Here is a 23,262-nt window from a genome sequence, read left to right as displayed (position 1 = left end):
AATAGTTTTTTAAGATATTTTGTAGGATAGAGTTTAGTTTGTTAAGGCTCTATTTGTTCTATTATTTTGTACATGACTGTTCCTGTATTTTTTTTAATTATTTATTTTATGTTGCATATTGCTGTTTTAATAGTGCACATTGCTGCTACCAAAAAAAGCCACTAAATAGCAGGTACCTTAATGTGGTTATTACAGATCACTTGTATCACTTATATCAAACCCAATTTTTGAAATAAAATATTGTAAATTTAGACTAATCTAAAACTGGCATAGGCCTCTCTGCTGTAAAAAAAAAAAAAAAAGAAAATCGAATCAAATTGTGACCATAAAATTGAATTGAGGATTTAGAGATTCCAATATGTGGTGGTCAGTTTTTGTCAAATATTTCAATAACTTTTAAACGGTCCATCATAAGTCCACAAAACAAAGTTGTTGATTAGGATGCACTTAATGTACTATAATGTACTTGTTTTATGCTCTTATGATTGACATTATAAAAGCTATTGAAATATTTGACAATGTACACTTAATATGTATACAACTTGTTTTTATTTTATGAAGGATCATTTAAAAATAATGACCGCCACTTTCGTCCATGTTGAGGTAATTTGTAGATGGTGACAGTAGTACATTTAAAATAACATGTCTAAATTCGAATATGAGAACATGAAGCCAACTTAACCATAGTTACAATGAAGAGAAAGACATCGGTCATGTTGGATGGCAGAGATCCTAAATAACAGCTGATCTGATGTGTGTTGCAATGCTTATTAGTTTGTATATTATTATGGAGCCTAGAAAAAGTTATTGGTGTCTGATTTTTTTCCTTTTAGGGCCTACTGGCTCCTTGAGTAATTTTTTTGTCTGGAGCCCAGCATGCGAATCAATCTTGTTGCCATGGTAGCCATCAATTGTTTACACTTTTAATTTAACATTTATACTGTATAAAACTGGGTCGCGACTTAATGACAATGAGAAAATGTGGGTCCCGGGATGAGACCAGTTGAGAACCCCTGAACTAAAGAGCCCTTATATCGGTATTTATATCGGTATCTGTATTGGCAGTTATATATCGGTATCAGATCAGAACTGAAAAACACTGGATCGGCCTATCACTAAAACTGTACCATGTGTTGAAATATGAAACCCAGCAGATAAGGGGTTCATCATCAGACTCTCTGTTGCCCCAGGTGAGCAGCGGGGGCAGCGAGCGAGGGGCAGGTGGGGGGCAGAAGCCGCTGTTCTTCCGGAGGGACCCCAGCTTCCCCACGCTGCAGGCGCTGGACGAGAACGGCCTGTCCCCCGAGCTCCAGCGCAGGGCCGGAGTCCAGCCCACCAGCCTGCAGGAGAACAGGACCATGCTGTTTATGGTGAGGACACACACACACACACACACACACACACACACACACACACACACACACACACACCCGATCTACAGCACCAGCTCTTTGAGGACAACCAGAACACTGTTCCTAATGCCATATGACTTGAGTGTTTTAGTTGTGATGTCACACAGGTCTTTAGAGCCCAGCGTACCATGACGGACATTTTCCAGCAAATTCAAGCACAGCTCGGGTGTGTGAGACCTGCATGTAAATCCTCATTATTCCCACGGGTCTGACCCGGGAACCTTTTGGTCTGAGAGAGCCGTGAAGCCACATGTTTTAAAATGGATTTCCGTGAGAGCCATACAACATTTTTTAACACTGAGTACAACTAAAAGTGTGATTTTTTTTAAGTAAGACCAGCAATTGTTGAGTATAATACGTCTGAATTTCTTCGGTGAGCCGTAGGTTCTTAACCACTGGGTTAGACAGTCTGGGTTTGGAGGGAGTTGGATCAGAGCTCACTGCACTGACGTATGACCACACATTACAGCTTCCAAAACTGCGTACTGTCCAGCAGAACCGGCCTTCCCGTCGGGCGGGACGGATCTCTGAGGAGGAGGAGAGCAGCGTAGCCTCTTACTCTGGTCCAGTAGGACTTAGATGTCTTGGCATTGGGCAGGGGTGGTGATGGCAGGTCAGCTTTACTTTAGACAAGTGTGTTCAACAGGAGTGTGTCTCCTGTGTAGGTAGGCAGCTATTCACGCAGCCACGCCCCTCACACAACTTGTCAGTCAAAGGCAAGCTACAGGTACACACACACACACACACACACACAGTGTGTCTAGGTAACATAGCCGTGCTGCTGGGAGGGAAGTTTGAGAAGGGAAGTAACAGCTTGTATGTGTGTGTGTAACAGTGTGTGTGTGTGTGTGTGTGTGTGTGTGTAACTGTGTGTAACTGTGTGTGTGTGTGTGTGTGTGTGTGTGTGTGTGTGTGTGTGTGTGTGTGTGTGTGTGTGTGTGGGACTCCCTACAAATCATCCGAGTCCAGTCACAATCCTTTTTCAGCAGTGTTTCCTGTGTGTGTGACACACAGGAAGTTGACAACTGCATAGGAAGTGTTCTCACGGCAGGGATGAGCTTCTTGTCTCAGAGATCAGTGCTGTCTTCAGGGGGGAGGGGAGTTCTGTCTGGGAGACTCTTGCCTAAATTTCACCCTGCGTCGTCGAGTGGCTCCAGTAGGTGTTGCCATGACGCTGTTGTTGTGTACACACACTGCACAGGCTGTACTAGCGTGCCAACTGCTAATAACTGGACTGTCGTAGTAATGTGTGGCTGTTTGCTCGGTTTCATGCTGTGTGTATAGTTGTAGAGTTAGGCGAGAGAGGGAGGGAGGGAGAGAGGGAGAAGGGGAGAGAGTTTATAATTACAGACTGCATTTCAGTATTAGAGGGTGACATTACAACAGTGGCAAACACATGATTTAATTCAGGCTTGAACAATGTAACTCAATAAAAATACACACACACACAGATGCACACTCTTGTCTGAATTACTGATACCAAGTGGATGACATCAGAGTCAAAACAAGTGAGAACAACCAGAACAGCTAATTCTCTCTCTCTCTCTCTCTCTCTCTCCCTATCTCTCTCTCTCTCTCTCTCTCTCTCCCTATCTCTCTCTCTCTCTCTCCCTATCTCTCTCTCTCTCTCTCCCTATCTCTCTCTCTCTCTCTCTCTCTCTCCCTATCTCTCTCTCTCTCTCTCTCTCTCTCTCTCTCTCTCTCTCTCTCTCTCTCTCTCTCTCTCTCTCTCTCTCTCTCTCTCTCTCTCTCTCTCTCTCGTTGTAGATTGGCCATTCCCAGATCTTTCTTGTAAGCCCAGACAGTAAGAAGGTCGCCATAGAGAAGAGCTTCAGGGAGATTTCATTCTGCTCGCAGGTTTTACACACACATATATATACACACACACATATACACACACACCTACCTCCTATTAACCATATATACATATACCTGTACACACTGACATACTCTCCCTCTCTTGCCCTCCCTCTCTCTTTCTCTCTCCTTCTCCCCCTCTCATTCTTTCTCTCTCTCTCATTCTCTCTCTCTCTAGGGTATAAGGCACGTGGATCACTTTGGCTTTATCTGTAGGGAGTTTGTTGACAGTGGGAGTTGCCAGTTTGTGTGCTACGTGTTCCAGTGCACCAACGAGGCCCTGGTGAGGACATGCGGGCGTGAACGTGTGGGGGACTGATGGACACACGGGTGTGGACGTGTGGGGGACTGATGGACACACGGGTGTGGACGTGTGGGGGACTGATGGACGCGCGGGTGTGGACGTGTGGGGGACTGATGGACGCGCGGGTGTGGACGTGTGGGGGACTGATGGACGCGCGGGTGTGGACGTGTGGGGGACTGATGGACGCGCGGGTGTGGACGTGTGGGGGACTGATGGACGCGCGGGTGTGGACGTGTGGGGGACTGATGGACGCGCGGGTGTGGACGTGTGGGGGACTGATGGACACGCGGGTGTGGACGTGTGGGGGACTGATGGACACGCGGGTGTGGACGTGTGGGGGACTGATGGACGCGCGGGTGTGGACGTGTGGGGGACTGATGGACGCGCGGGTGTGGACGTGTGGGGGACTGATGGACGCGCGGGCGTGGACGTGTGGGGGACTGATGGACGCGCGGGCGTGGACGTGTGGGGGACTGATGGACGCGCGGGCGTGGACGTGTGGGGGACTGATGGACGCGCGGGGCGTGGACGTGTGGGGGACTGATGGACGCGCGGGCGTGGACGTGTGGGGGACTGATGGACGCACGGGCGTGGACGTGTGGGGGACTGATGGACGCACGGGCGTGGACATGTGGGGACTGATGGACACGCGCGCGTGGACGTGTGGGGACTGATGGACACGCACGCGTGGACGTGTGGGGACTGATGGACATGTGGGGACTGATGGACACGCGCGCGTGGACGTGTGGGGGACTGATGGACACACGGGTGTGGACGTGTGGGGGACTGATGGACGCGCGCGCGCGCGCGGACGTGTGGGGGACTGATGGACGCGCGCGCGCGCGGACGTGTGGGGACTGATGGACGTGTGGGGGACTGATGGACACGTGGGGGACTGATGGACACGCGCGCGTGGACGTGTGGGGACTGATGGACACAGGGGGGACATGAACGCGGGATTATAACAGCATTGGCGTGATTGACGGCTGTGGGAGGTGCATGTTTCTCACGCCCATGGTCGTCATGGTGAATGAAGTGATTTTCATCCCCCTCTTGCCTCCCACAATGCTGTGCGCAGGTGGATGAGATCATGCTGACTTTAAAGCAGGCGTTCTCCGTGGCCGCCCTGCAGAAGAGCAGTAGGACCCAGAGTCTGCAGTGTGACAGCTGCCCAATGCAGGAGCTCCACAGGCTGTGTGATCGTATCGAGGGTGAAGACACACACACACACACACACACACTTCAAGCTATGTGATTGTATCGTGGGTGAAATCCAACTTTTAACACACAAACTGACCTGTGTTATCATATTGAGGGTGAGGACCAGCTCAACACACACACGGACACACACAGGCTCCCAAGGGTGAAGACCAGCTCGTCAAAACACACACACACACACAACATTCTCCTTTTGTATGCTTGTTTATGGTAAAGTCTTGTATGTAGTGGTGTGTGTGTGTTGCGTGGTTGTGAGTAGGGCTGCACGATTAATCGTATTTTTATCGTTATCGCGATGTGAAGTTTCACGATAAACACATCGAAAGAGCCACGATAACTCCTTGAATAACAGCAAACTCAAATTGCATTATCCTCTTCCAGCAATAGAGGGAGCTATTCGCGCTGCAGACTATGATCACGTGACGTAAGTAGGCAAGAGGCAGAGTGAGGCAGAGTTGCCAGGTTCGCGGTTTTCACGCCAAATTGGGCTTGTTTGAAAATCCAGCCGCGGGTAAAAATTCTGGGGCCGCGGGGTGCGGTTTTTTGGGCTACTTTTGAGTTGGGCTACTGCGGAAGTTACAAGTCAACACTAAGAATCGATCGCGATATAATACATAATTTGTCTCCATTTCACACTCGCCACCCCCCCACCCCCCCCGGCCGGCAACTTACACTCGCAGATTTTGTGCGGAAAATTTTTGTAGGACCTGGCAACCCTGGAGTGAGGTGAACACGCTCATCAGACACGAGATTTGGTTTAAGCCTGGTTTACACTTGATGCGGCGCGAGGGTCCGGGAGGCGAAAATAACGTAATCGCGATGGCTTCGCCCGTGTGCAATGGCCTCGCACGCTGTCGATTCACGAGGTCGTGCACCTCTCGAAGTTTGTAAGTTCGCGCGCGCCGCGTCTCAGCGCAATGAGAACAGTCATGTTTGCAGGGTTCATACACGTATACAAGGTGGAATTCAAACACTTGTACATCACTTTCAAGGTCCATTTCAATAATTCCCAGCACGTTAAACTTAATTGAATTAAATATTTATACATATACTAATAAATGATTCGAAATAATTCGCTTTTTGTATCACATTATTTAATGGATATTTATTTTCAAAACGCCCAATCTTAACGTCTTCACGTTCTCTCATGTTTCGTCCTGGAATTACAAGAGGCTCGTATTTGTTAACGTAATACAAGAGAATTGTTCAGTCAGACAGATATTTGTTGTTAAACGAAGTAGTTACAATTTCAAGCATTTTCAAGTACTTTAGCCTAAATTCCAGCACTTTTCAAACCTGAAACACAAAGCAACATTAAAATTGGTCAGGTAAAAGTTCATTCCCCTGTATTTGAGGGGTGTTTTTTATACTACTAGGCCTACATATTGTTTCAGACAACACTGCAAAGAATGTGACACGGCAAGATTAAACGCTTCCGCCGTTCGCGGAGGTTAACGAGGTGTGCGGAGTCGCTCACTCGTGAAAGTATAAACCTAGATTGAATCTATTGTTGAATAAACCTGCAAAATATTTGGAATTATTCTGGATTCATTACACAGTAAAAATCAAAACAAAATATAGCCGCAAGCGGCGATTGGCGGGTTCACACAAAAAAAGGCACAAAAGCCCAAAGGGTCTTTTAGACCAACAAGTGATATGAAGCTACTTCAGTCCAAAAAATGGACAGATAAAGTAATTTGCAAAAAAATATTCAACTGGGGCAATAAAGGCCCAAAAGATCAAAACAAAATGTCATGGCAAAATGATTCAGATCATAGAAGTTAATCAAATGCTGTGATTAGCTTTGCATGTGTGTGTTTGTGTGTTTTTTCATGTATGCAGTAAGGGCTTCTTGAGGCTTTTTTTGGTTGGCTTGAGCAAAGGAATACAGCTGAAGTAGAATTTTGTTTCTAGGCCATACAGTGTGGAAGATATTAAACAAAATGATTCAGACCATACAACTAAATCAAATGCTGAGATTAGGTTAAAAGCACTGACACACTGACCCAGGGGCCTAGTCAAATAAATATACCTTTGGCTGAATTTGTCAGAAGTTGTGAACATAGCAGCAGGAGAGCTCTTGTTAATGTCCCACATGTAAACCCCACTCTTTAACCCTTTTCATTTAGCTGACAAAATCTGTCACATGTGAATCTCAAACAAACCAAAGAGTAATGGCTTACTATACAATAAAATAACACAAATATTCTTATCTTTGCCTGTTCATGATGTTCTCATCCCTACTCTGACATGTTCTCACTGTTGTGCCCATAGTAGGGAGGCCACTAGGAATGTGTATCTAACAAGACTTTGATGATAAGTAAAGCATGCAGTTATTTAGAGGTTGTGTGTGAAATGTGAATTACATGTGTCTGTCCTCTCTTATGTCATTTCAGGATGTATAGAGGGCATGTGTTGAGAGTGTGGATGGAAAAATGAAGCTAAATATCAGTTAGTGTGTTGGAAATGGCTAGAGAAATGTATATATGAAGCATATAGGAAGTCCTATGTGAGGGTGTGTGGAAAAAAGAGGCTAAATATCTGTATATTAGTCACTGGGTAATTGGTAGTAATGGCTAGAATTAGTGTGTATGTGAAACCTATAGGCCAGAGAGGCCTTTGTTTTTGTGAGTGCATGTGAAGGAGAGAGAGGGAGAGGGAGAGCCCAAGGGTTGTAAAGTGTTAGAAGCATGGGGGAGTGGAGGAGGGGGGCAGCGTGTGTGAGAACGTGCGTGTCTTAGCAGCTGTCTATGCCTCCCTGCACTGGTCAGTATGGAAAATGAAAATATTCACTGTAGAGCTGTTTGTGGACGGATTTGGCTCAAACTTGGCACACAGCACCACAATGGTCATTTGAATGTGGCTGTCAATTTTCATAACAATCAGACATACTATGGCATAGTTATTGAACTGTGAATTTGATGTGTTACGATGGTAGCATTGTGATGCATATGAAAAATATTAATTTGTGAAAACCTTAGGATTTTCTTGCTAATCTTAGCATTTCAGAGTCTGCTGAGTATTACAAGGTGTGATTTAAAGGTAATGGAGTTAAAATGCTAGGACTAGTATGAAAATGACAAGTTATATATATTTGATAATAGTGAAAAAGTGGTACATTTTTGCAAAACACATGTAATTAGAAAGTTGCTAGGAATTCTGCATACAATCATATGAGTGCAAGCATTTCTTGATAAGTGAAAATATGTAGGAGAAATTCTGGATTTTCTAGTATAGCGCCACCTAGTGGTGCAATTCCCTTCTAACATGAGTATGTCTTAGAGGGTGTGTACATGAACATACCATGTCAGTTTCATGTGTATGTACCTATGGTAAGTTTGTCAAATGGCCAATTAATTCAAAGTAAAATTTATTAGCTCATGGCGGCCATGTTTTTTGAGTAATGATGTCATCATTGTGTGCCTTGATACCACTTGGGCCCCTGATGATGCCTGTAAAGTCTTGGCTTGATGTGACTAATGGTTTCTGAGAAACAGTTTTTCCCATGTTATAGCGCCCCCTATTGGACAATCTGGGCCAGCTTTGACCTGTGACCTCTGAGTCATGTGCCCTAACAACTGATAAATTTCCATGAAGATTGGTCAAAGCATTGCTGAGATATAGCTGCTGAAGTAAATTTGGCCACGCCTCAGAGCTATTGATTGACATGTGACAACCAGACTGTATACCAATGTCACAGTTTTGTTGATATTCCTTGATAATGAGATTCTTGTGAATGTTTTGACACCAAGATTGTGGTGATCAGATGAAAAACCAGGGACTAGTATAAAAAAGTAGGTTTTGCATATTATGCAAATTAGCAAAAAATCTAAGTAGGCGGAGCTTAATGGTTCTTGAGGCTTTTTTGTTTGTCTAGAGCCAAGGAATGCACCTGAAGTGGAATTTTGTTTCTCGGACCTACGGCGTGGGAGATATGGACCAAAACGCAAAATGCTGCGCTATAGCGCCACCATCAGGCCAATGTGGGTCTCTGTACTTTAGCATGGTCCCGCAAAGAGACTCCACCAATCTGCAATGTTTGGTGTCTCTGGGCCTTACGGTCTAGGCTGCAGTATGCGTTTTATCAGTAGAAAAATAATAATAAGAAGAAAAAAGAAGAAAAATTCTAGCAATTACAATAGGTTTCCCACACTATGTGTGTGAACCCTAATAATAAGAAAGAAAAAACCCGACAATTACAATAGGTTTCCCACACTACGTGTGTGAACCCTAATAAGAAAGAAAAATCCGAGCAATAACAATAGGTTTCCCACACTATGTGTGTGAACCCTAATAATTAGACCAACAAATTGGCCTCTTGGCCTCAATAGGCAAAAAGAAGCCCAATAGGTCATTTAGACCCAAAAGTGAATAGAAGCTGTTTTAGTGGAAAAAATGCATGAGTAAATCAATGTGACAAAACATTCAATTCAACTGAGGCACTAAAGGCCCAAAAGGATCAAAATAATGTGTATTGGCAAAATGATTCAGATCACAGAACTAAATCACATGCTGAGATCAGCTTTGTGTGCGTTTGTGTGGTGTTTCATGTGAGCAATTGTTTTCAGTCAGTTTCGGTGTTTGGCCACTAGATGGAGCCCAAGTACTATGATACTGATATCTCATTGATCTCAGTAATGCAATGACATTTTGGTGAATTAAAAGGTTCATTTCTGGTCAGGCAGTGCACTTTTTGTTATGAGATGTAATTGCAATGTTATAGATCTCATTGATCTGAATCATACAAGCCCCATTACTTGTCTGTATTCTGCATAACAAGATTGCTGCGTGAGTTTTTATGATTTCTCAGGTTTTTGGGTACTGTAGCGCCTCCGACAGGCCAATTTGAACCAAACTTGGCCTACCTCACAAGGACCTCAGTGTATAAAAGCCTTTCAAATTGGGAGTTGATCACTTACATGGTTTATGAGTTATAGCAATAAAGGTCATTTATGGCATGGCCAGAAGGATATAATGGAAAAATTGATCAATCAGACAAATAAAAATGCAACATTTTTTCCTTATTTAGTTAACTACAGTGTCTACAGATTATGCCTATGCCATTTTTGCCATCATTGGATCAAATTCCTAGGACTAGTTCTTAAAGAGCTATTTTCAAACAATTGATGAATGTGACAAAAGTATGCATTTTTTAATAGGACTTGTAATTGCAAAGTTGTCAGGTCTACTGCATGGTATAAAAAGAAACAAGTTGCATGTTCCTAAGTGAAAATTTGGAGGAGTTATGCATGATTTTCACAAATAGCGCCACCTAGTGGCCAAATGTTTCAACACTGCACAGTATGACACATAGTCCTGGGATATGCACAGTGATGAGGTTTCATGTTGATTGGCCAATGGTAAGTCTGTCAAATGGCCAATTAATTCAAGTAAAAATTAATTGGCTCATGGTGGCCATGTTTTTTGAGTGATGAGGTCATCATTGTGTGCCTTGATACTACTTGGGCCCCTGATGATGCCTGTAAAGTTTGGGCTTGATGTGACTAATAGTTTCTGAGAAACAAATTTCCCCATGTTATAGCGCCCCCTATTGGACAATCGTGGCCAGCTTTGACCTGTGACCTCTGAGTCATGTGCCCTAACAACTGATAAATTTTCATAAAGATAGGTCAAAGCATTGCTGAGATATAGCTGCTGAAGTGAATTTGGCCACGCCTCAGAGCTATTGATTGACATGTCACAACGACACTGTATGCAAATGTAACAATTTTGTTCAAATTTATTGATAATGAGATTCTTCTGCATATTTTGACACCAAGATTGAACAAATCCGATGAAAAACCAGGGACTAGTATAAAAAAGTAGGTTTTGCATATTATGCAAATTAGCAAAAAATCTAAGTAGGCGGAGCTTAATGGTTCTTGAGGCTTTTTTGTTTGTCTGGAGCCAAGGAATGCACCTGAAGTGGAATTTTGTTTCTAGGACCTACGGGGTGGGAGATATGGACCAAAACGCAAAATGCTGCGCTATAGCGCCACCATCAGGCCAATGTGGGTCTCTGTACTTTAGCACGGTCCCGCAAACAGTCTACACCAGTCTGCCAAGTTTGGTCTCCCTGGGCCTTACGGTCTAGGCTGCAGTATGCGTTTTATGCGGAGAAAAATAATAATAATAATAATAAGAAAGAAAAATCCGAGCAATAACAATAGGTTTCCCACACTATGTGTGTGAACCCTAATTAACGTGCTGCTGTTAATTTATCGTGGTTCACATCGCTATCGGGATATCCAACAATGTTATCGCACATCGCAATTCTAGTCCATATCGTGCACCCCTAGTTGTGAGTGAGTGGTTTCTGCCTGGATGTCGTCTGAACCAGCCTGTGTGTTTACACTTCACCTGCAGCCCAGGGAAAACACACTGGCTACACTTCCTGCTGACAAATAACTGAACTGCAGCTATTGTGAGATGAAGCTCATCTCGGGTTACATAAACCACACGGCCCTTATTAGGAACCTGACCTGTGTGTGTGTTTGTGTCTCTGTGTGTGTGTTTAGGTCTCCCCGCATCCAAAGCTAAACTTGAGCTTCAGAGACATGTGGCTGGTTTGGATAATCAGGAGCAGGCATCCGTGTTTGAGACCACACTGGTGGGTATGACACACACACACACACACATATGTGTGCACACTAGGGGTGTCACGATTTCGATATTTAATCGAAATCGATCGAAACTATGTCACAATCTCGAGCCTCGAAGTCAAAAAGAGGATCAACGATCCCTCCCTCTAAGCTACGCAAGCACCCACACTACGCAAAGTAAAGCTAAGTGTATACTTGACACGTTGCGAGCGGCGTGAAGGTCCGCACCGTGAAAATGACGTAATCGCGGTGGCTCCGCCCGTGCCTGAGGGCCTCGCGTGCTGTCGATTCGCGAGGTCATGCACCTCTCGAATTTTGTAACTTTGCGCTCTCCACGCTTCAGCGCAATGAACTAAGTCATGTTTGCTGGTTTTACAAGGTGGAATTAAAGCACTTGTACATCACTTTCAAGGTCCATTTCTATATTTCCCAGCACGTTAAACCTAATTAAGTTAAATATATATATACATATTAGTGGTGGGCCGTTAACGGCGGTCGTTAATTTGATACTCTTATCGGGCGATATAAAAATTATCGCCGTTAATCTATTCTTAAAGTTGGGTTGGGAACTGGGTCAAAATGGGTAAGCAAACTATGATGACTTTCAACTTGATAGTTTAGCTCTGCTGTATTCCCAACCAAATTGCACAGTAGGGGCGAGAACGAGTTTTTAAACCTGTGAATTACAAATCGTACGCGTTTTTACATGGATGCAGCCACGAAGTCGCCAGGTTTGCTTCATGGAAAATTCATGTTTAGGAACGTAAAGTGTTACCGCGCGGAGCTCGGAGCGGTCGTTTTCTGCATGGTCCTAGCGCTAGATTCGTCGCTATTTTAAATATTTCTTTTTAACCGTTAAAACTACAGAGGACCAAAACTGACTTTTGAAAATTACGTCGGTGAGGTTAAATGTACTAAATGTTGGCTTACATTTCAAATATCATGTTTAGCTGAATAAACATGTTATTTAATGTACAGTATGTAGGCTTACAAATTCATGTTTAACTGAATAAACCGTTGAACACGAGTAGCCTCCATTTTATTGAGCATGTTTTTTTTTCTTCAAGTATCAAAGTAGAACAGCTTCCTCAAGCAGTCATTGATGCATTTTGGAAACAGGAGATGAGCCCCTGGTCTAATGCACCCTCTGTATTAAGAAACCCTATCTCAAAAACTGACTTTTAGTCATTACTTGGGTAGCACGCATATGAGCCATTTTAATATAGATTAATTTCAAGATTTCAGTGAGATTAATCTAGATTTTAAAAATTAATCTATGCCCACCCCTAATACATATACTCACATTCGCTTTTTCATCACATTATTTAATGGTTGTTTATTTTTAAAAAGCCCAATCTTAATGTCTTCACGTTCTCTCATGTTTCGTCCTGGAATTACAAGAGAACTGTTCAGTCAGACAGCTATTTGTTGTAAAACTAAGTAGTTACAATTTCAAGCATTTTCAAGTACTTTAGCCTAAATTCCAGCACTTTTCAAACCTGGAACACAATGCAACATTAAAATTCGTCAGGTAAATGTACCTTCCCCTGTTTTTGAGGGGTGTTTCTTTATACTACCACATATCGTTTCGGACAACACTGCACAGAATGTGACGCGGAAAGTATAAACGCCTCCGCCATTCGCGCAGGTTCACGCGAGGTGTGCGGATTCGTGCGCTACGGTCACTCGCGAAAGTATAGGGTCGCATCTTACAACTAAAATGTTGCCCTCCATGTATGAAGACATTAAAGAATTAGTTTATAATAAGATATTTTGTAGGATAGAGTTTAGTTTGTTAAGGCTCTCTTTGTTCTATTATTTTGTACATGACTGTTCCTGTATTTTTTTATTATTATTTATTTTATGTTGCACATTGCTGTTTTAATAGTGCACATTGCTGCTACCAAAAAAGCCACTAGATAGCAGGTACCCTCTGTGACCTCTCATTTTTGTTATTATTATTTGTTTGTTTTGTTGTCGAATCGTGATCCTAAAATCGGAAATAAAATCAAAATCGTGGATTTATAGAATCATGTCACCCCTAGTGCGCGCATACACACACAAACACACACACACCCTCAACCATCTCCTGTTATCACTCATCAGGTTGTGTTGAGTTGGTTTTGTTTGGCCATTCAGCGTGCAGCATTGGCGAATGTGTCTGTGGAGGGACTAGAAACAGCACTGTGGTGTAGTAGCGCAGGGCACAGGCCTGTCGTCCCTCCACAGGCCCCTCCAGCAGGGTGGAGGCTCACACAGGGGCTGCACACTCCACCAGCACCACTGAGCTGGGCTCCCCTGTGGACTCTGTGTGATCCTCAGACTGGCTGAGTCAGAGCTGCTACTGTAGGGGCCTGCAGCTGCACTCATTGAGTTTCAGGGCTGGTAAACGCACTGGTGAGTGGCACCACCCGGTGGCGGCTCTGTGTAGTGCAGGTGTCTGCTTCACCAGCCCGATCAGCTCGTGGTTTCATCGATCGGGAGACTGACGCAGAACGGCTCGTCTTTCTTCAAGGGTTCTGATGATTTTTGTCCTGCTTGGATTTTGTGAGATAATAGTCCTGTCTCTCCGTGTGTGTGTGTGTGTGTGTGTGTGTGTGTGTGTGTGTGTGTGTGTGTGTAGAAGTCCAGGCCAAAGTCTGAACAGGAGGAGAATGAGCTGATCGTGTCTTGTTTGCGGCGGCTGTATGAGGAGAGGCAGAAGACACACACGCACACACACAACGGCCAGACAACACAGGTCTGACCTCACAATGTGCACAGAGCATTTCTAGTCTTGTTTTAAACGTATGGCGTGTGCTCACGTGTGTGCTCACGTGTGTGCTCACGTGTGTGTGTGTGTGTGTGTGTGTGTGTGTGTGTGTGTGTGTGTGTGTGTGTGTGTGTGTGTGTCAGGAAGCCCCAGCAGCATGTGAGGATGTGTGTGCAGGTGCCGAGAGCAACATGAGTAGCAGCCGCCTGCGTCTGGAACAGCTGAAGAGCAGAGCAAAGAGATCACTGACAGAGTCTCTGGAGGGAATATGGAGGGTACACACACACACCACATCCACACACACTCACTCACACACACACACTCACACCTAGGGCTGCCATGATTAGTCGACTAGTCACAATTATGTCGACTATTAAAATAGTCGACGACTAATTTAATAGTCAGTGCGTTGTTTTGTTTTTTTTTCTCTCTCCAAACTGCTGCGTCTGCCTTTCTGTCCTTGACGCACATGCGCAGTAGTGGAAACCGGGGTAGACAGTTGACGACATCCCAGGACGTTATACAGACTGGTATAATGGCTACACGTTTGCACGCGTTTCGGAACCCGGCTACGGAAAATGATCCCACACTTGAGTTCCGTAGGCAGAACTTGCTTTCCACGGCAGCACAACCGCGATGTACGAGCACCTGAAGCATGTTGTGGCTGATTGTGACAATGATGAAGAGGGACCGTCATCTCTGTCATCTAAATCGCTTGTTAGCTTCTAAAGTTACCGTAAACTGAGCGTTAACTTAGTACTTACTTATCGTGGTAGCTGTAAAAGTTAACATTAGTGATGGCAATTTGCTTCATTAGCCTTAGCACGCATTCGTGTGTTTTCTGTAACGTCAGTGAGACCAAAACTTTATTTTTGTGAATAATTCCTTAGTTTCAGATACCTATCTAATTTGATTTATATGTAGCTACGTTTGATGCCAGAGACAAATGAAAGAAAGAAAAACCTAAAAAAAATTATTTCTTTATTAATGTATTTTTGCGTTGTTTAAGCCAGTGCCTTATACTTATTTTAATAATTGTTTGTTGCAAAAAGCTGCATATTTCATTAAAGGTTTAATGAACTATGATCTTAATTGTTTTTATTTTTAGTTGAAATCTTATAATGGTTATATAATAGCAGTTGCATTCTAGTGTGATAAACTATGTTTTATATTCATTTAACGTACAATCCAATGAGTCGACTAATTATAAAAATTAATCGTTGATTAGTCGACTATAAAAATAATCGTTTGTGGCAGCCCTACACACACCACACACACCACATACACACACACTCACTCACACACACTCACTCACTCACACACACACTCACTCACTCACTCACACACACGCACACCACACACACACGCACACCACATACGCACACACATACATACATGCATACACACACACATCACATCCACATACACACACACACACCACATACACACACACTAGAGCAAAGAGATCACTGACAGAGTCTCTGGACAGGACATGGAAGGTACAAACACAGTATACAATAAATACACGTAACATTTTTCGCTTTGTGTGTGTGTGTGTGTGTGTGTGTGTGTGTGTGTGTGTGTGTGTGTGTGTGTGTGTGTGTGTGTGTGTGTGTGTGTGTGTTTGTGTTCATCCCACAGAGCAGCAGCAAGTCCCGGATACAAAGAGAGTCCAGCGACACCTCTCTCACGTCTCTCAGCAGCACCCCACAGGTCTGCCTCCTCCGCCTCTCTACACCTGTACTCCACCCAGGAGGCCCCGCCCACCACCTCTCTACATCCAGGAGGCCCCACCCACCACAAAGCCCACTCTCTGTCCGCTGAGTGTGGCCACACCTCCCCTGACCTGCTTTAATCCTCCAATGGGCAGCTCCAAAGTGCTGTGACCGTATTTCAGCAAGATGTTTTAAACAAATGTGAATGTAGCGCCATCTGCTGGTCACACACCCGTCTTCACATTAGCACCGTGTAGCGCTTGCTGCTCCTCAGGCTCTGTGCAACGTCCTGTGAATCGCTGTGTGTGGCGTATGTGGGGAGGAGCCTTTCTCTTGTCTTATGGGCGGGGCCTGTGTCTTGTGTGTCCTATCAGAACGTAATAGTGGTGGAGCCTCCTTCCCCGCCCCTCCTCCCCTCCACGCACCTGCGCTCCCACAGTTCAACGGGGGACCTGAAGCGCCTGGAGACGGGGGATGGGTGTTCCGAGGGCGACGCCCCCCAGGCCTTCAGGAGGAGGGCAAGCACGATAGGCCACTCCCCCTCGCTGTCGCCGACCAACCACAGCGTCTCCGTCCAGCTGCCGACGGCCGCCACTAAGCCCAAACTCGTACGGCACTACTCCGTCAGCACGGACTCTCCCCATCAGAGCAAGTGAGTGGGAACGGCCTGTGGGGGGCGTGGCCTGTGTGTGTGGGCAAGGCCAGTGGTTGGTGTTGGTGTTGGGAGAGCGCAGGGCCCTTCCTGCCCTCTGAGAAACCACTGCAGACGCTGCAGCTCCGCCCTTTAACTTCCTGCCTCCTACACGGCCTCTTCCTGTTTGGCTTTCATGACATCACTTCCTCTAGATTAAGTACACTTCCTGTGCTTTCAGTCCGCATCTGTTATCTCTTGCTTTCTCCCTCACTCTCTCTCTCTCACTTTCTCACTTCCCTCTTTCATTGTTCCTCACTCTTCTCAACGGCTCTCAGGCCGTCTGGTGTTGATGATGTCACCGCCCCTCCCTCTTCCTCCTCTCTCTCCTCCTCCTCCTCTTTCTCTCCCCCGTGTCCGGCGTCCACCAAGCCAAGACCTTTGGTCCTTGAGCAGCTCACCAGACCTCACAAATGGAGGTAGTGTGTGTGTGTGCGCCTGAGAGAGCGTGTGTGCGCCTGAGAGAGCGTGTGTGTGAGAGCGTGTGCGCGTGTGTGTGTGAGAGCGTGTGCGCGCGTGTGTGTCAAGGTTATAATAGTTTTGGATTTTTCATTATAGTTTAGTTTTTATTTCATTGTTTCACTTTTTTTCTAATTCAGTTAGTTTTAATTAGTTTTTAGAGCATGTTTGCTAGTTTTTATTAGTTTTAATAATTTTTTTAAAGCTTAGTTTTAGTTTAGTTTTCATTAGTTCTAGTATTAGTTTTAGTTTTTTTTATACTTTGGGTTATTTGTCAGGTGCAGGATTCAAAAAGTCCAAAGTAAATATTGTGTAATAAAAACTCATCAAAAGATACCATTTTAAAAAATGCATTCAATTACTGTTGAACAACTAACAGTCCACAAGATAGAAGCCTTAAGTGCAAAATGTGTAATATTGCTGCTGAAAATTGCCAGACTAAGACGGACACGAACATAGGAGCGTAACCCTATTTTGGTTCGCGTGAAAAGCCAAACTTTTTGAAGGCAATCGAGTAACACAGTCGTGTTGACATCGAGTCTCAACACATTAACTAGTGCATCCACCCGCTTGCGGTTTTTCTGCATTAACTAACCAGCAGCTATTTAATCACTGGTGAAAACGGGCCATTACGGTTCTCCTTCCCAGTGCTACCTAGCCGGGATGGTGCTTCTCTTTCGGCGGAGCTACTTAAGAGTCTTGTCAAGGTACTGACAGCTAGCCCTCTTGTGTGAACTTTGAGATTCGTGGGGTTTTTGCTCTTGAGAACTACTCCATATATTTTATCACCTGTTTCCACTACAAGACATGTAGTCTTTCTCGTAGTCATATTTAAAAAATCCCATACAGGACTCGCCGTTTTATCCCAACTTTTGTTGTGCAGGCTAGCATAGCGAACAGGAGCTCTAAACAAGAGACGTGACGGACCAAGAGGTGTCGTGGGCTTCTGCCAGCTAATATAAAACTTCTAGTGAAAAAAATCGATCTCATATCAGTTCACAAGATTTATAAATAAACTGACAAACACAAAAATGAAGGGTATCCTATCTATAATTTCAGTACGTTTTAGTTAGTTTTCTAAACATGTAATATAGTTATAGTTAGTTATCGTTTTTTTCTTTTAATTACCGTTATTATTTATTTCAGTTAACGAAAATCTTTTTTCAATATTAGTTTTCGTTTTTTCGTTCGTTTTCGTTAACTATTATAACCTTGGTGTGCGTGTGTGCGCGCGCGCGTGTGTGTGAGAGAGCGTGTGTGTGTGTGTGTGTGTGTGTGTGTGAGAGAGCGTGTGTGTGTTTGTGGTGTGCTGTGTGTTTGCTGCATTTGTGTCTGAGGTTTCAGGCCACTTCTCCAGATGTGGTTGTGAGAGGCGTGTGTGTGTGTGAGGCGTGTGTGGTTGACAGGTGTGTGTGTGAGGCGTGTGTGGTTGACAGGTGTGTGTGTGGTTGACAGGTGTGTGTGTGTGTGTGTGTGTGCGCGCGTGTGTGTGTGGTTCTGAGGTGTGTGGTTCTGAGGCTTGTTTAGTTGTCTGTAAGTAGAGATCAATTCACACTGCGCTCTTGTCCTCTTTAGTACATCTTCGCTTCTGTCTCCTTACGTTTTCCCCTCTCCCCCCCTCTCCCTCCCCCCCTCTCTAGTCCTTCAGGACTGAATGGTCTGAGGGCTCGTCTTCACTCCTCCTCTGTTCCAAACTTCCTCAAATTTCTGGCCCCTGTAGAGGAGCTCGATGACTCCTCCCTCTCACTGAGACAGAGGTACTCTTTCTTTCTCTCTCTTTCTTTCTTTCTATCTTTCTCTCTACCTGTGCCTCGTTCTGACACAACTGGAGTGAATTGCATTATGGGATTTTCATAGGTGTGAAGAGTGGAGCACAGCTTGTAGGACAAGCAAGCAGCCAGTAGAGGGCGCTGCTCCATATCTGAAGCAGGTCGAATATGGATTAGGATGCAGGTGTCTGTGATTAAGTATAAATAACGTGTGTGTGTGTGTGTGTGTGTGTGTGTGTGTGTGTGTGTGTGTGTGTATATGTGTGTGTGTGTGTAGTGATGTAGCAGCTCTGTCCAGTCCCAGGGCGGTGGGGGTGGTGGGGGTGGACAGTCCCCTCCACAGTCGCAGACACTCCTGGAGACAACAGATCTTCCTCAGAGTGGCCACGCCACAGAAGGGCTCTGATACAGCAGGTAACACACACACACACACACACACCCCGCCCCCGCCCGCTGACACACCCTGCTGACGGTCTCCATCCCAATAATCCCGCCGTCTGGAATACATGCAAGCCTGACAACGTAGCAACAGGATGCCTCAGAAATGAGAAGGATCAGCCCTCTGAGCAGAGAGCAGTTAAAGGTTAAAGGCGAGAGGTGTGTGTGTGTGTGTGTGTGTGTGTGTGTGTGTGTGTGTGTGTGTGTGTGTGTGTGTGTGTGTGAATGAATAAATAGATACTTTATTGATTCGAAAGAAAATTAGGGTGTGTTGGAGGGTGTAGAGTGTGAGGGTGTAGAGCAGGGCTATTCAACTATATTTTTCTGCGGGCCAGATTTGGCAGAGAGCTCTGACCTGTGGGCCAGACAATTTTCAGACCTTTACCAATACTGTCATAGTCGATGTAAAATTGAAGCAAACACTACAGTGTAAATTGTTGAGGGGGGGTGGCGAACATAAATTCATAAACGTAAACCAAACGTAAATGTAAATTCGAACGTAAATTTCGACACAGTGTCGTAAAAAATGTTGCAAATAAAATGTTATTTATTTTTACTGTGGTTTATCAAATTATTATTATTATTTATGGGGAGATGGGCCGCGGGCCGGTACAAATTCATTAAAGGGCCGGTTCTGGCCTGCGGGCCACCGGTTGAATAGCCCTGGTGTAGTGTGTGAGGGTGCCGTGTTGGAGGGTGTGTGAGGATGTAGTGTGTGTGTGTGTGTGTGTGTGTGTGTTTGCTGTGTTGGAGGGTGTGTGTGTAAACTGCTTCACTGGCCCTGCTGCAGGTGTTTTCTGAAACGCAACTCAAGCGTGAAGAAATAAGCTCTGTAGAGTGCCATAGGACAGGTCGTCATCTTCAGACCACACACTGCACACACACTACACACTCTCGAGTAGGTGTTGGTAATTCCATGTACTGAAATGCCAGTTTACTTTACAAAGGTGTGCCATGAAGGAGCGTGCACGGTGCAGGGGTGGAAAGTAACTAATTACATTTACTCACATTACTGTAATTGAGTACTTTTTATGAGTAATTTGTAATTTTCTGAGTAGTTTTTGAAATATGTCATTTTTACTTTTACTTGAGTACATTTTGACCCAAATAGGTTTACTTCACTACATTTGAACGCCCTCACATTACTGAGTAAAAAAATATTGATGGTGAAAAACTAAATGCGGGCAGAAATTTAAACTTCTGAGTCCCAGAACTGAAGGCCAATTGCATGGCTTTGCCTTGCGCGCGCCCTTTTCATTGTCTCATAATCAGGTCGTAATCTGGTGAACTTTTTTTTCCAAAAGGATGAGATTGTTCTATCTTTAAATCTTCTATCTATCAGGTTCTGTGGGATCCTCTGGACATTTTATTGTGAAAAGTGGAATCCTGTGGGAGCTGTATTTTGAATAGTTGGATCCTGTGAGCGTTTTAAATAGTGGAATCCTGTGCGCATTTTGTTTTATTTTGAGATGTGGCAACCTGTGGGCATTTTATTGTGAATAGTGGGATCCGGTGTGCACTGTATTTTGAATAGTTGGATCCTGTGAGCACTTACATTTAAATTGTGGGATCCTTTGAGCATTTTTTAATTTTTGATGTGGGATCCTGTGGGCATTTTATTGTGAGTAGTGGAATCCTGTTGCATTTTAGTTTGATTTGTGGCATCTTGTGGGCAGTTAATTTTGTGTGCATTTTGAATAATTTGTAATTTAAATTTCTTTATTCTTATCATAGTGTTGTCCGTTGGACAATAGGACTGAAAATAGTTTGCACTTTATGGTACAGGTTGTGACTGTCCTTGTGCTGTGAGGAAGTATGTTCCTGAGCCCAGCTGATCTTTTTGCAAGTGTGGATGTGCACTTAAATACGCTTTGAAATCGATTAAAACAACTTGTGCTGAATTTGGTTCATGATTCATCCATGCATTAAATAACTGAAAGTAACTAAGTAACTTTTACTCAAATTACATTTTAAATGAAGTAATTTTGTACTTTTACTCAAGCAAATTTTGAGATGGGTAATTTTACTTTTACTCTGAGTAGATTTTAGGCAAAGTAATGATACTTTTACTCAATTACAATTTTTCAGTACTCTTTCCACCTCTGGCACGGTGCCATGAAGGAGCAAACTCGTATATAAAATGAACAAATAACGTGATGTGGTGTTTTGTGTGTGTGTGTGTGTGGGGGGAGTCATGCTGTCGTGCCAGGTGTGGTTGTAAGAGTGTGTGTGTGTGTGTGTGTGTGTGTGTGGTTGTAAGAGGGTGTGTGCTCTACAGTGTCATCATGTTCGAGGTGACAACATGCAGCATTTCACTTTGTGGTTTTCTGAACCCTTCCTGTGTGTGTGTGTGTGAGTGTGTGAGTGTGTGTGTGTGTGTGTGTGTGTGTGTGTGTGTTAGTGACAATATTGCCTGGGGCTGTACTGATATAAAAACTGCAACATGTCCACCACATTGTGCATGTGTGTGTTGTGAGCGATCCTGACCCACTGTGCTGTTGGCATTAACTACAGTCTTCACATGAACCAAATGTCGGTGCTCTTTAGTAAAACAAAGCGTGTGTTTATCATGTCAGGGGTTTGTCTGTGTCGTTGGACACGCTGTGACATGTACAGCACCATCACCTGCTCCACACACACACACACACCCCCCTTGTTATTGAAGTGCTCCTTTTCTCTCTGCATAGGATCAGAAAATGGTTCACTGCCTGCGTGTCTGCTCTACCAGTGGCCTAAATATAACTATATATATATGTGTGTGTGTGTGTGTGTGTGTGTGTGTGTGTGTGTGTGTGTGTGTGTGTGTGTGTGTGTGTGTGTGTGTGTGTGTGTGTGTGTGTGTTTCTATTGCCCTAGCTGTAACCTTTGTCTGGTTTCTGGGTTTAAGACGCGTTTGCTCAGGGACGGGTCCTTCCCTGGACGGCGTGCTATCAAGCACTCTTCAGTGTGTTATTTACAGACCTCAAACAGAGAGAATGAAAGAAAGAGAGAAGTTGCAGTTATGAGAGCACGTGTGTTCAGTCACCAGCCTGCGCATGGGGCCGGGGGAGCGGACCTGTGGTACCGTGCGCAGATGCTTCCGTCGGCCGGGACGAGCTCGTAGCTATGCCCCCTTGAGATGCCTTAGGAGGACCTCTTGACCTTTGACTCCTCCCCTTTTTCTCTCTCTCTCTGCACGCTTGGCTAATGGTTTGGTGAGCATTCAGTTGACTGTCTAAACACCACCCTGGTGTGGGTGTGAGAGAGAGAGAGGGAGAGAGAGTGTGGGAGAGAGAGAGAGTTAGTTTCACTTTACAGTCACACCCGTACAATCCTGATAGCATATTGCTGCTTTTGTAGCTGTTTATGTGAATATCATGACAAAACAAAAGGGCGTTTTCTTCCCTGGTTACTGAACCATGGTGGCAAACACATGCCCACGTCGTTAGAAGCCTCCTATGACCCCACTGGGAGCTCATTCTGAAGACCTTCAAAACAAACCTCTAAGACTATGAAGGTGACCCCAGGAAACCCCAGAAACTGAGCCAGCTGTGCCACATCATGCAGAGGATCTCACCGAAACCTTTGACAGTGCAGGACGATGATCCTCCCCATGCGTGTCGGCCATTCAAAACGGATGACGGGCCTTTTGCAATTTGTAATGCCTTAGTTTAAACCCGGGTTACTGAGGGCTGATTAATTTAGTTTAAACCCGGGTTACTGAGGGCTGGTGAGTTTAGTTTAAACCTGGGTCACTGAGGGCTGGTGAGTTTAAACCCGGGTCACTGAGGGCTGGTGAGTTTAAACCCGGGTCATTGAGGGCTGGTGAGTTTAGTTTAAACCCGGGTCACTGAGGGCTGGTGAGTTTAAACCCGGGTCACTGAGGGCTGCTGAGTTTAAACCCGGGTCACTGAGGGCTGCTGAGTTTAAACCCGGGTCACTGAGGGCTGCTGAGTTTAAACCCGGGTCACTGAGGGCTGCTGAGTTTAAACCCGGGTCACTGAGGGCTGCTGAGGTTAAACCCGGGTCACTGAGGGCTGCTGAGGTTAAACCCGGGTCACTGAGG

At 44.8% G+C, this 23,262-nt stretch overlaps 1 protein-coding gene across 7 annotated transcripts in view; it reads left to right on the top strand.

The window, feature by feature from the left end:
* Positions 1-23,262, top strand: part of tbc1d1 (TBC1 (tre-2/USP6, BUB2, cdc16) domain family, member 1) — a 64,403-nt gene that overhangs the window by 22,981 nt on the left and 18,160 nt on the right. For 3 of the 7 annotated variants that reach the window (XM_077017220.1, XM_077017261.1, XM_077017270.1), the window contains 12 exons: positions 1,191-1,370; positions 3,180-3,269; positions 3,448-3,552; positions 4,652-4,784; positions 11,310-11,401; positions 14,017-14,133; positions 14,289-14,420; positions 15,787-15,858; positions 16,235-16,512; positions 16,830-16,970; positions 18,651-18,767; positions 19,057-19,193. In XM_077017220.1, the coding sequence (XP_076873335.1) occupies positions 1,191-1,370; positions 3,180-3,269; positions 3,448-3,552; positions 4,652-4,784; positions 11,310-11,401; positions 14,017-14,133; positions 14,289-14,420; positions 15,787-15,858; positions 16,235-16,512; positions 16,830-16,970; positions 18,651-18,767; positions 19,057-19,193 (1,594 nt within the window). The remainder of the gene's footprint in view (positions 1-1,190; positions 1,371-3,179; positions 3,270-3,447; positions 3,553-4,651; positions 4,785-11,309; positions 11,402-14,016; positions 14,134-14,288; positions 14,421-15,786; positions 15,859-16,234; positions 16,513-16,829; positions 16,971-18,650; positions 18,768-19,056; positions 19,194-23,262) is intronic. The other 4 variants (XM_077017228.1, XM_077017243.1, XM_077017236.1 and 1 more) reach the window with 4 other exon arrangements.

Source organism: Brachyhypopomus gauderio, chromosome 1, assembly GCF_052324685.1.
Source record: "Brachyhypopomus gauderio isolate BG-103 chromosome 1, BGAUD_0.2, whole genome shotgun sequence".
Lineage (NCBI taxonomy): Eukaryota > Metazoa > Chordata > Actinopteri > Gymnotiformes > Hypopomidae > Brachyhypopomus > Brachyhypopomus gauderio.
Note: the sequence above shows the minus strand (reverse complement) of the source record. Positions and strands in the feature narration are given on the sequence as shown.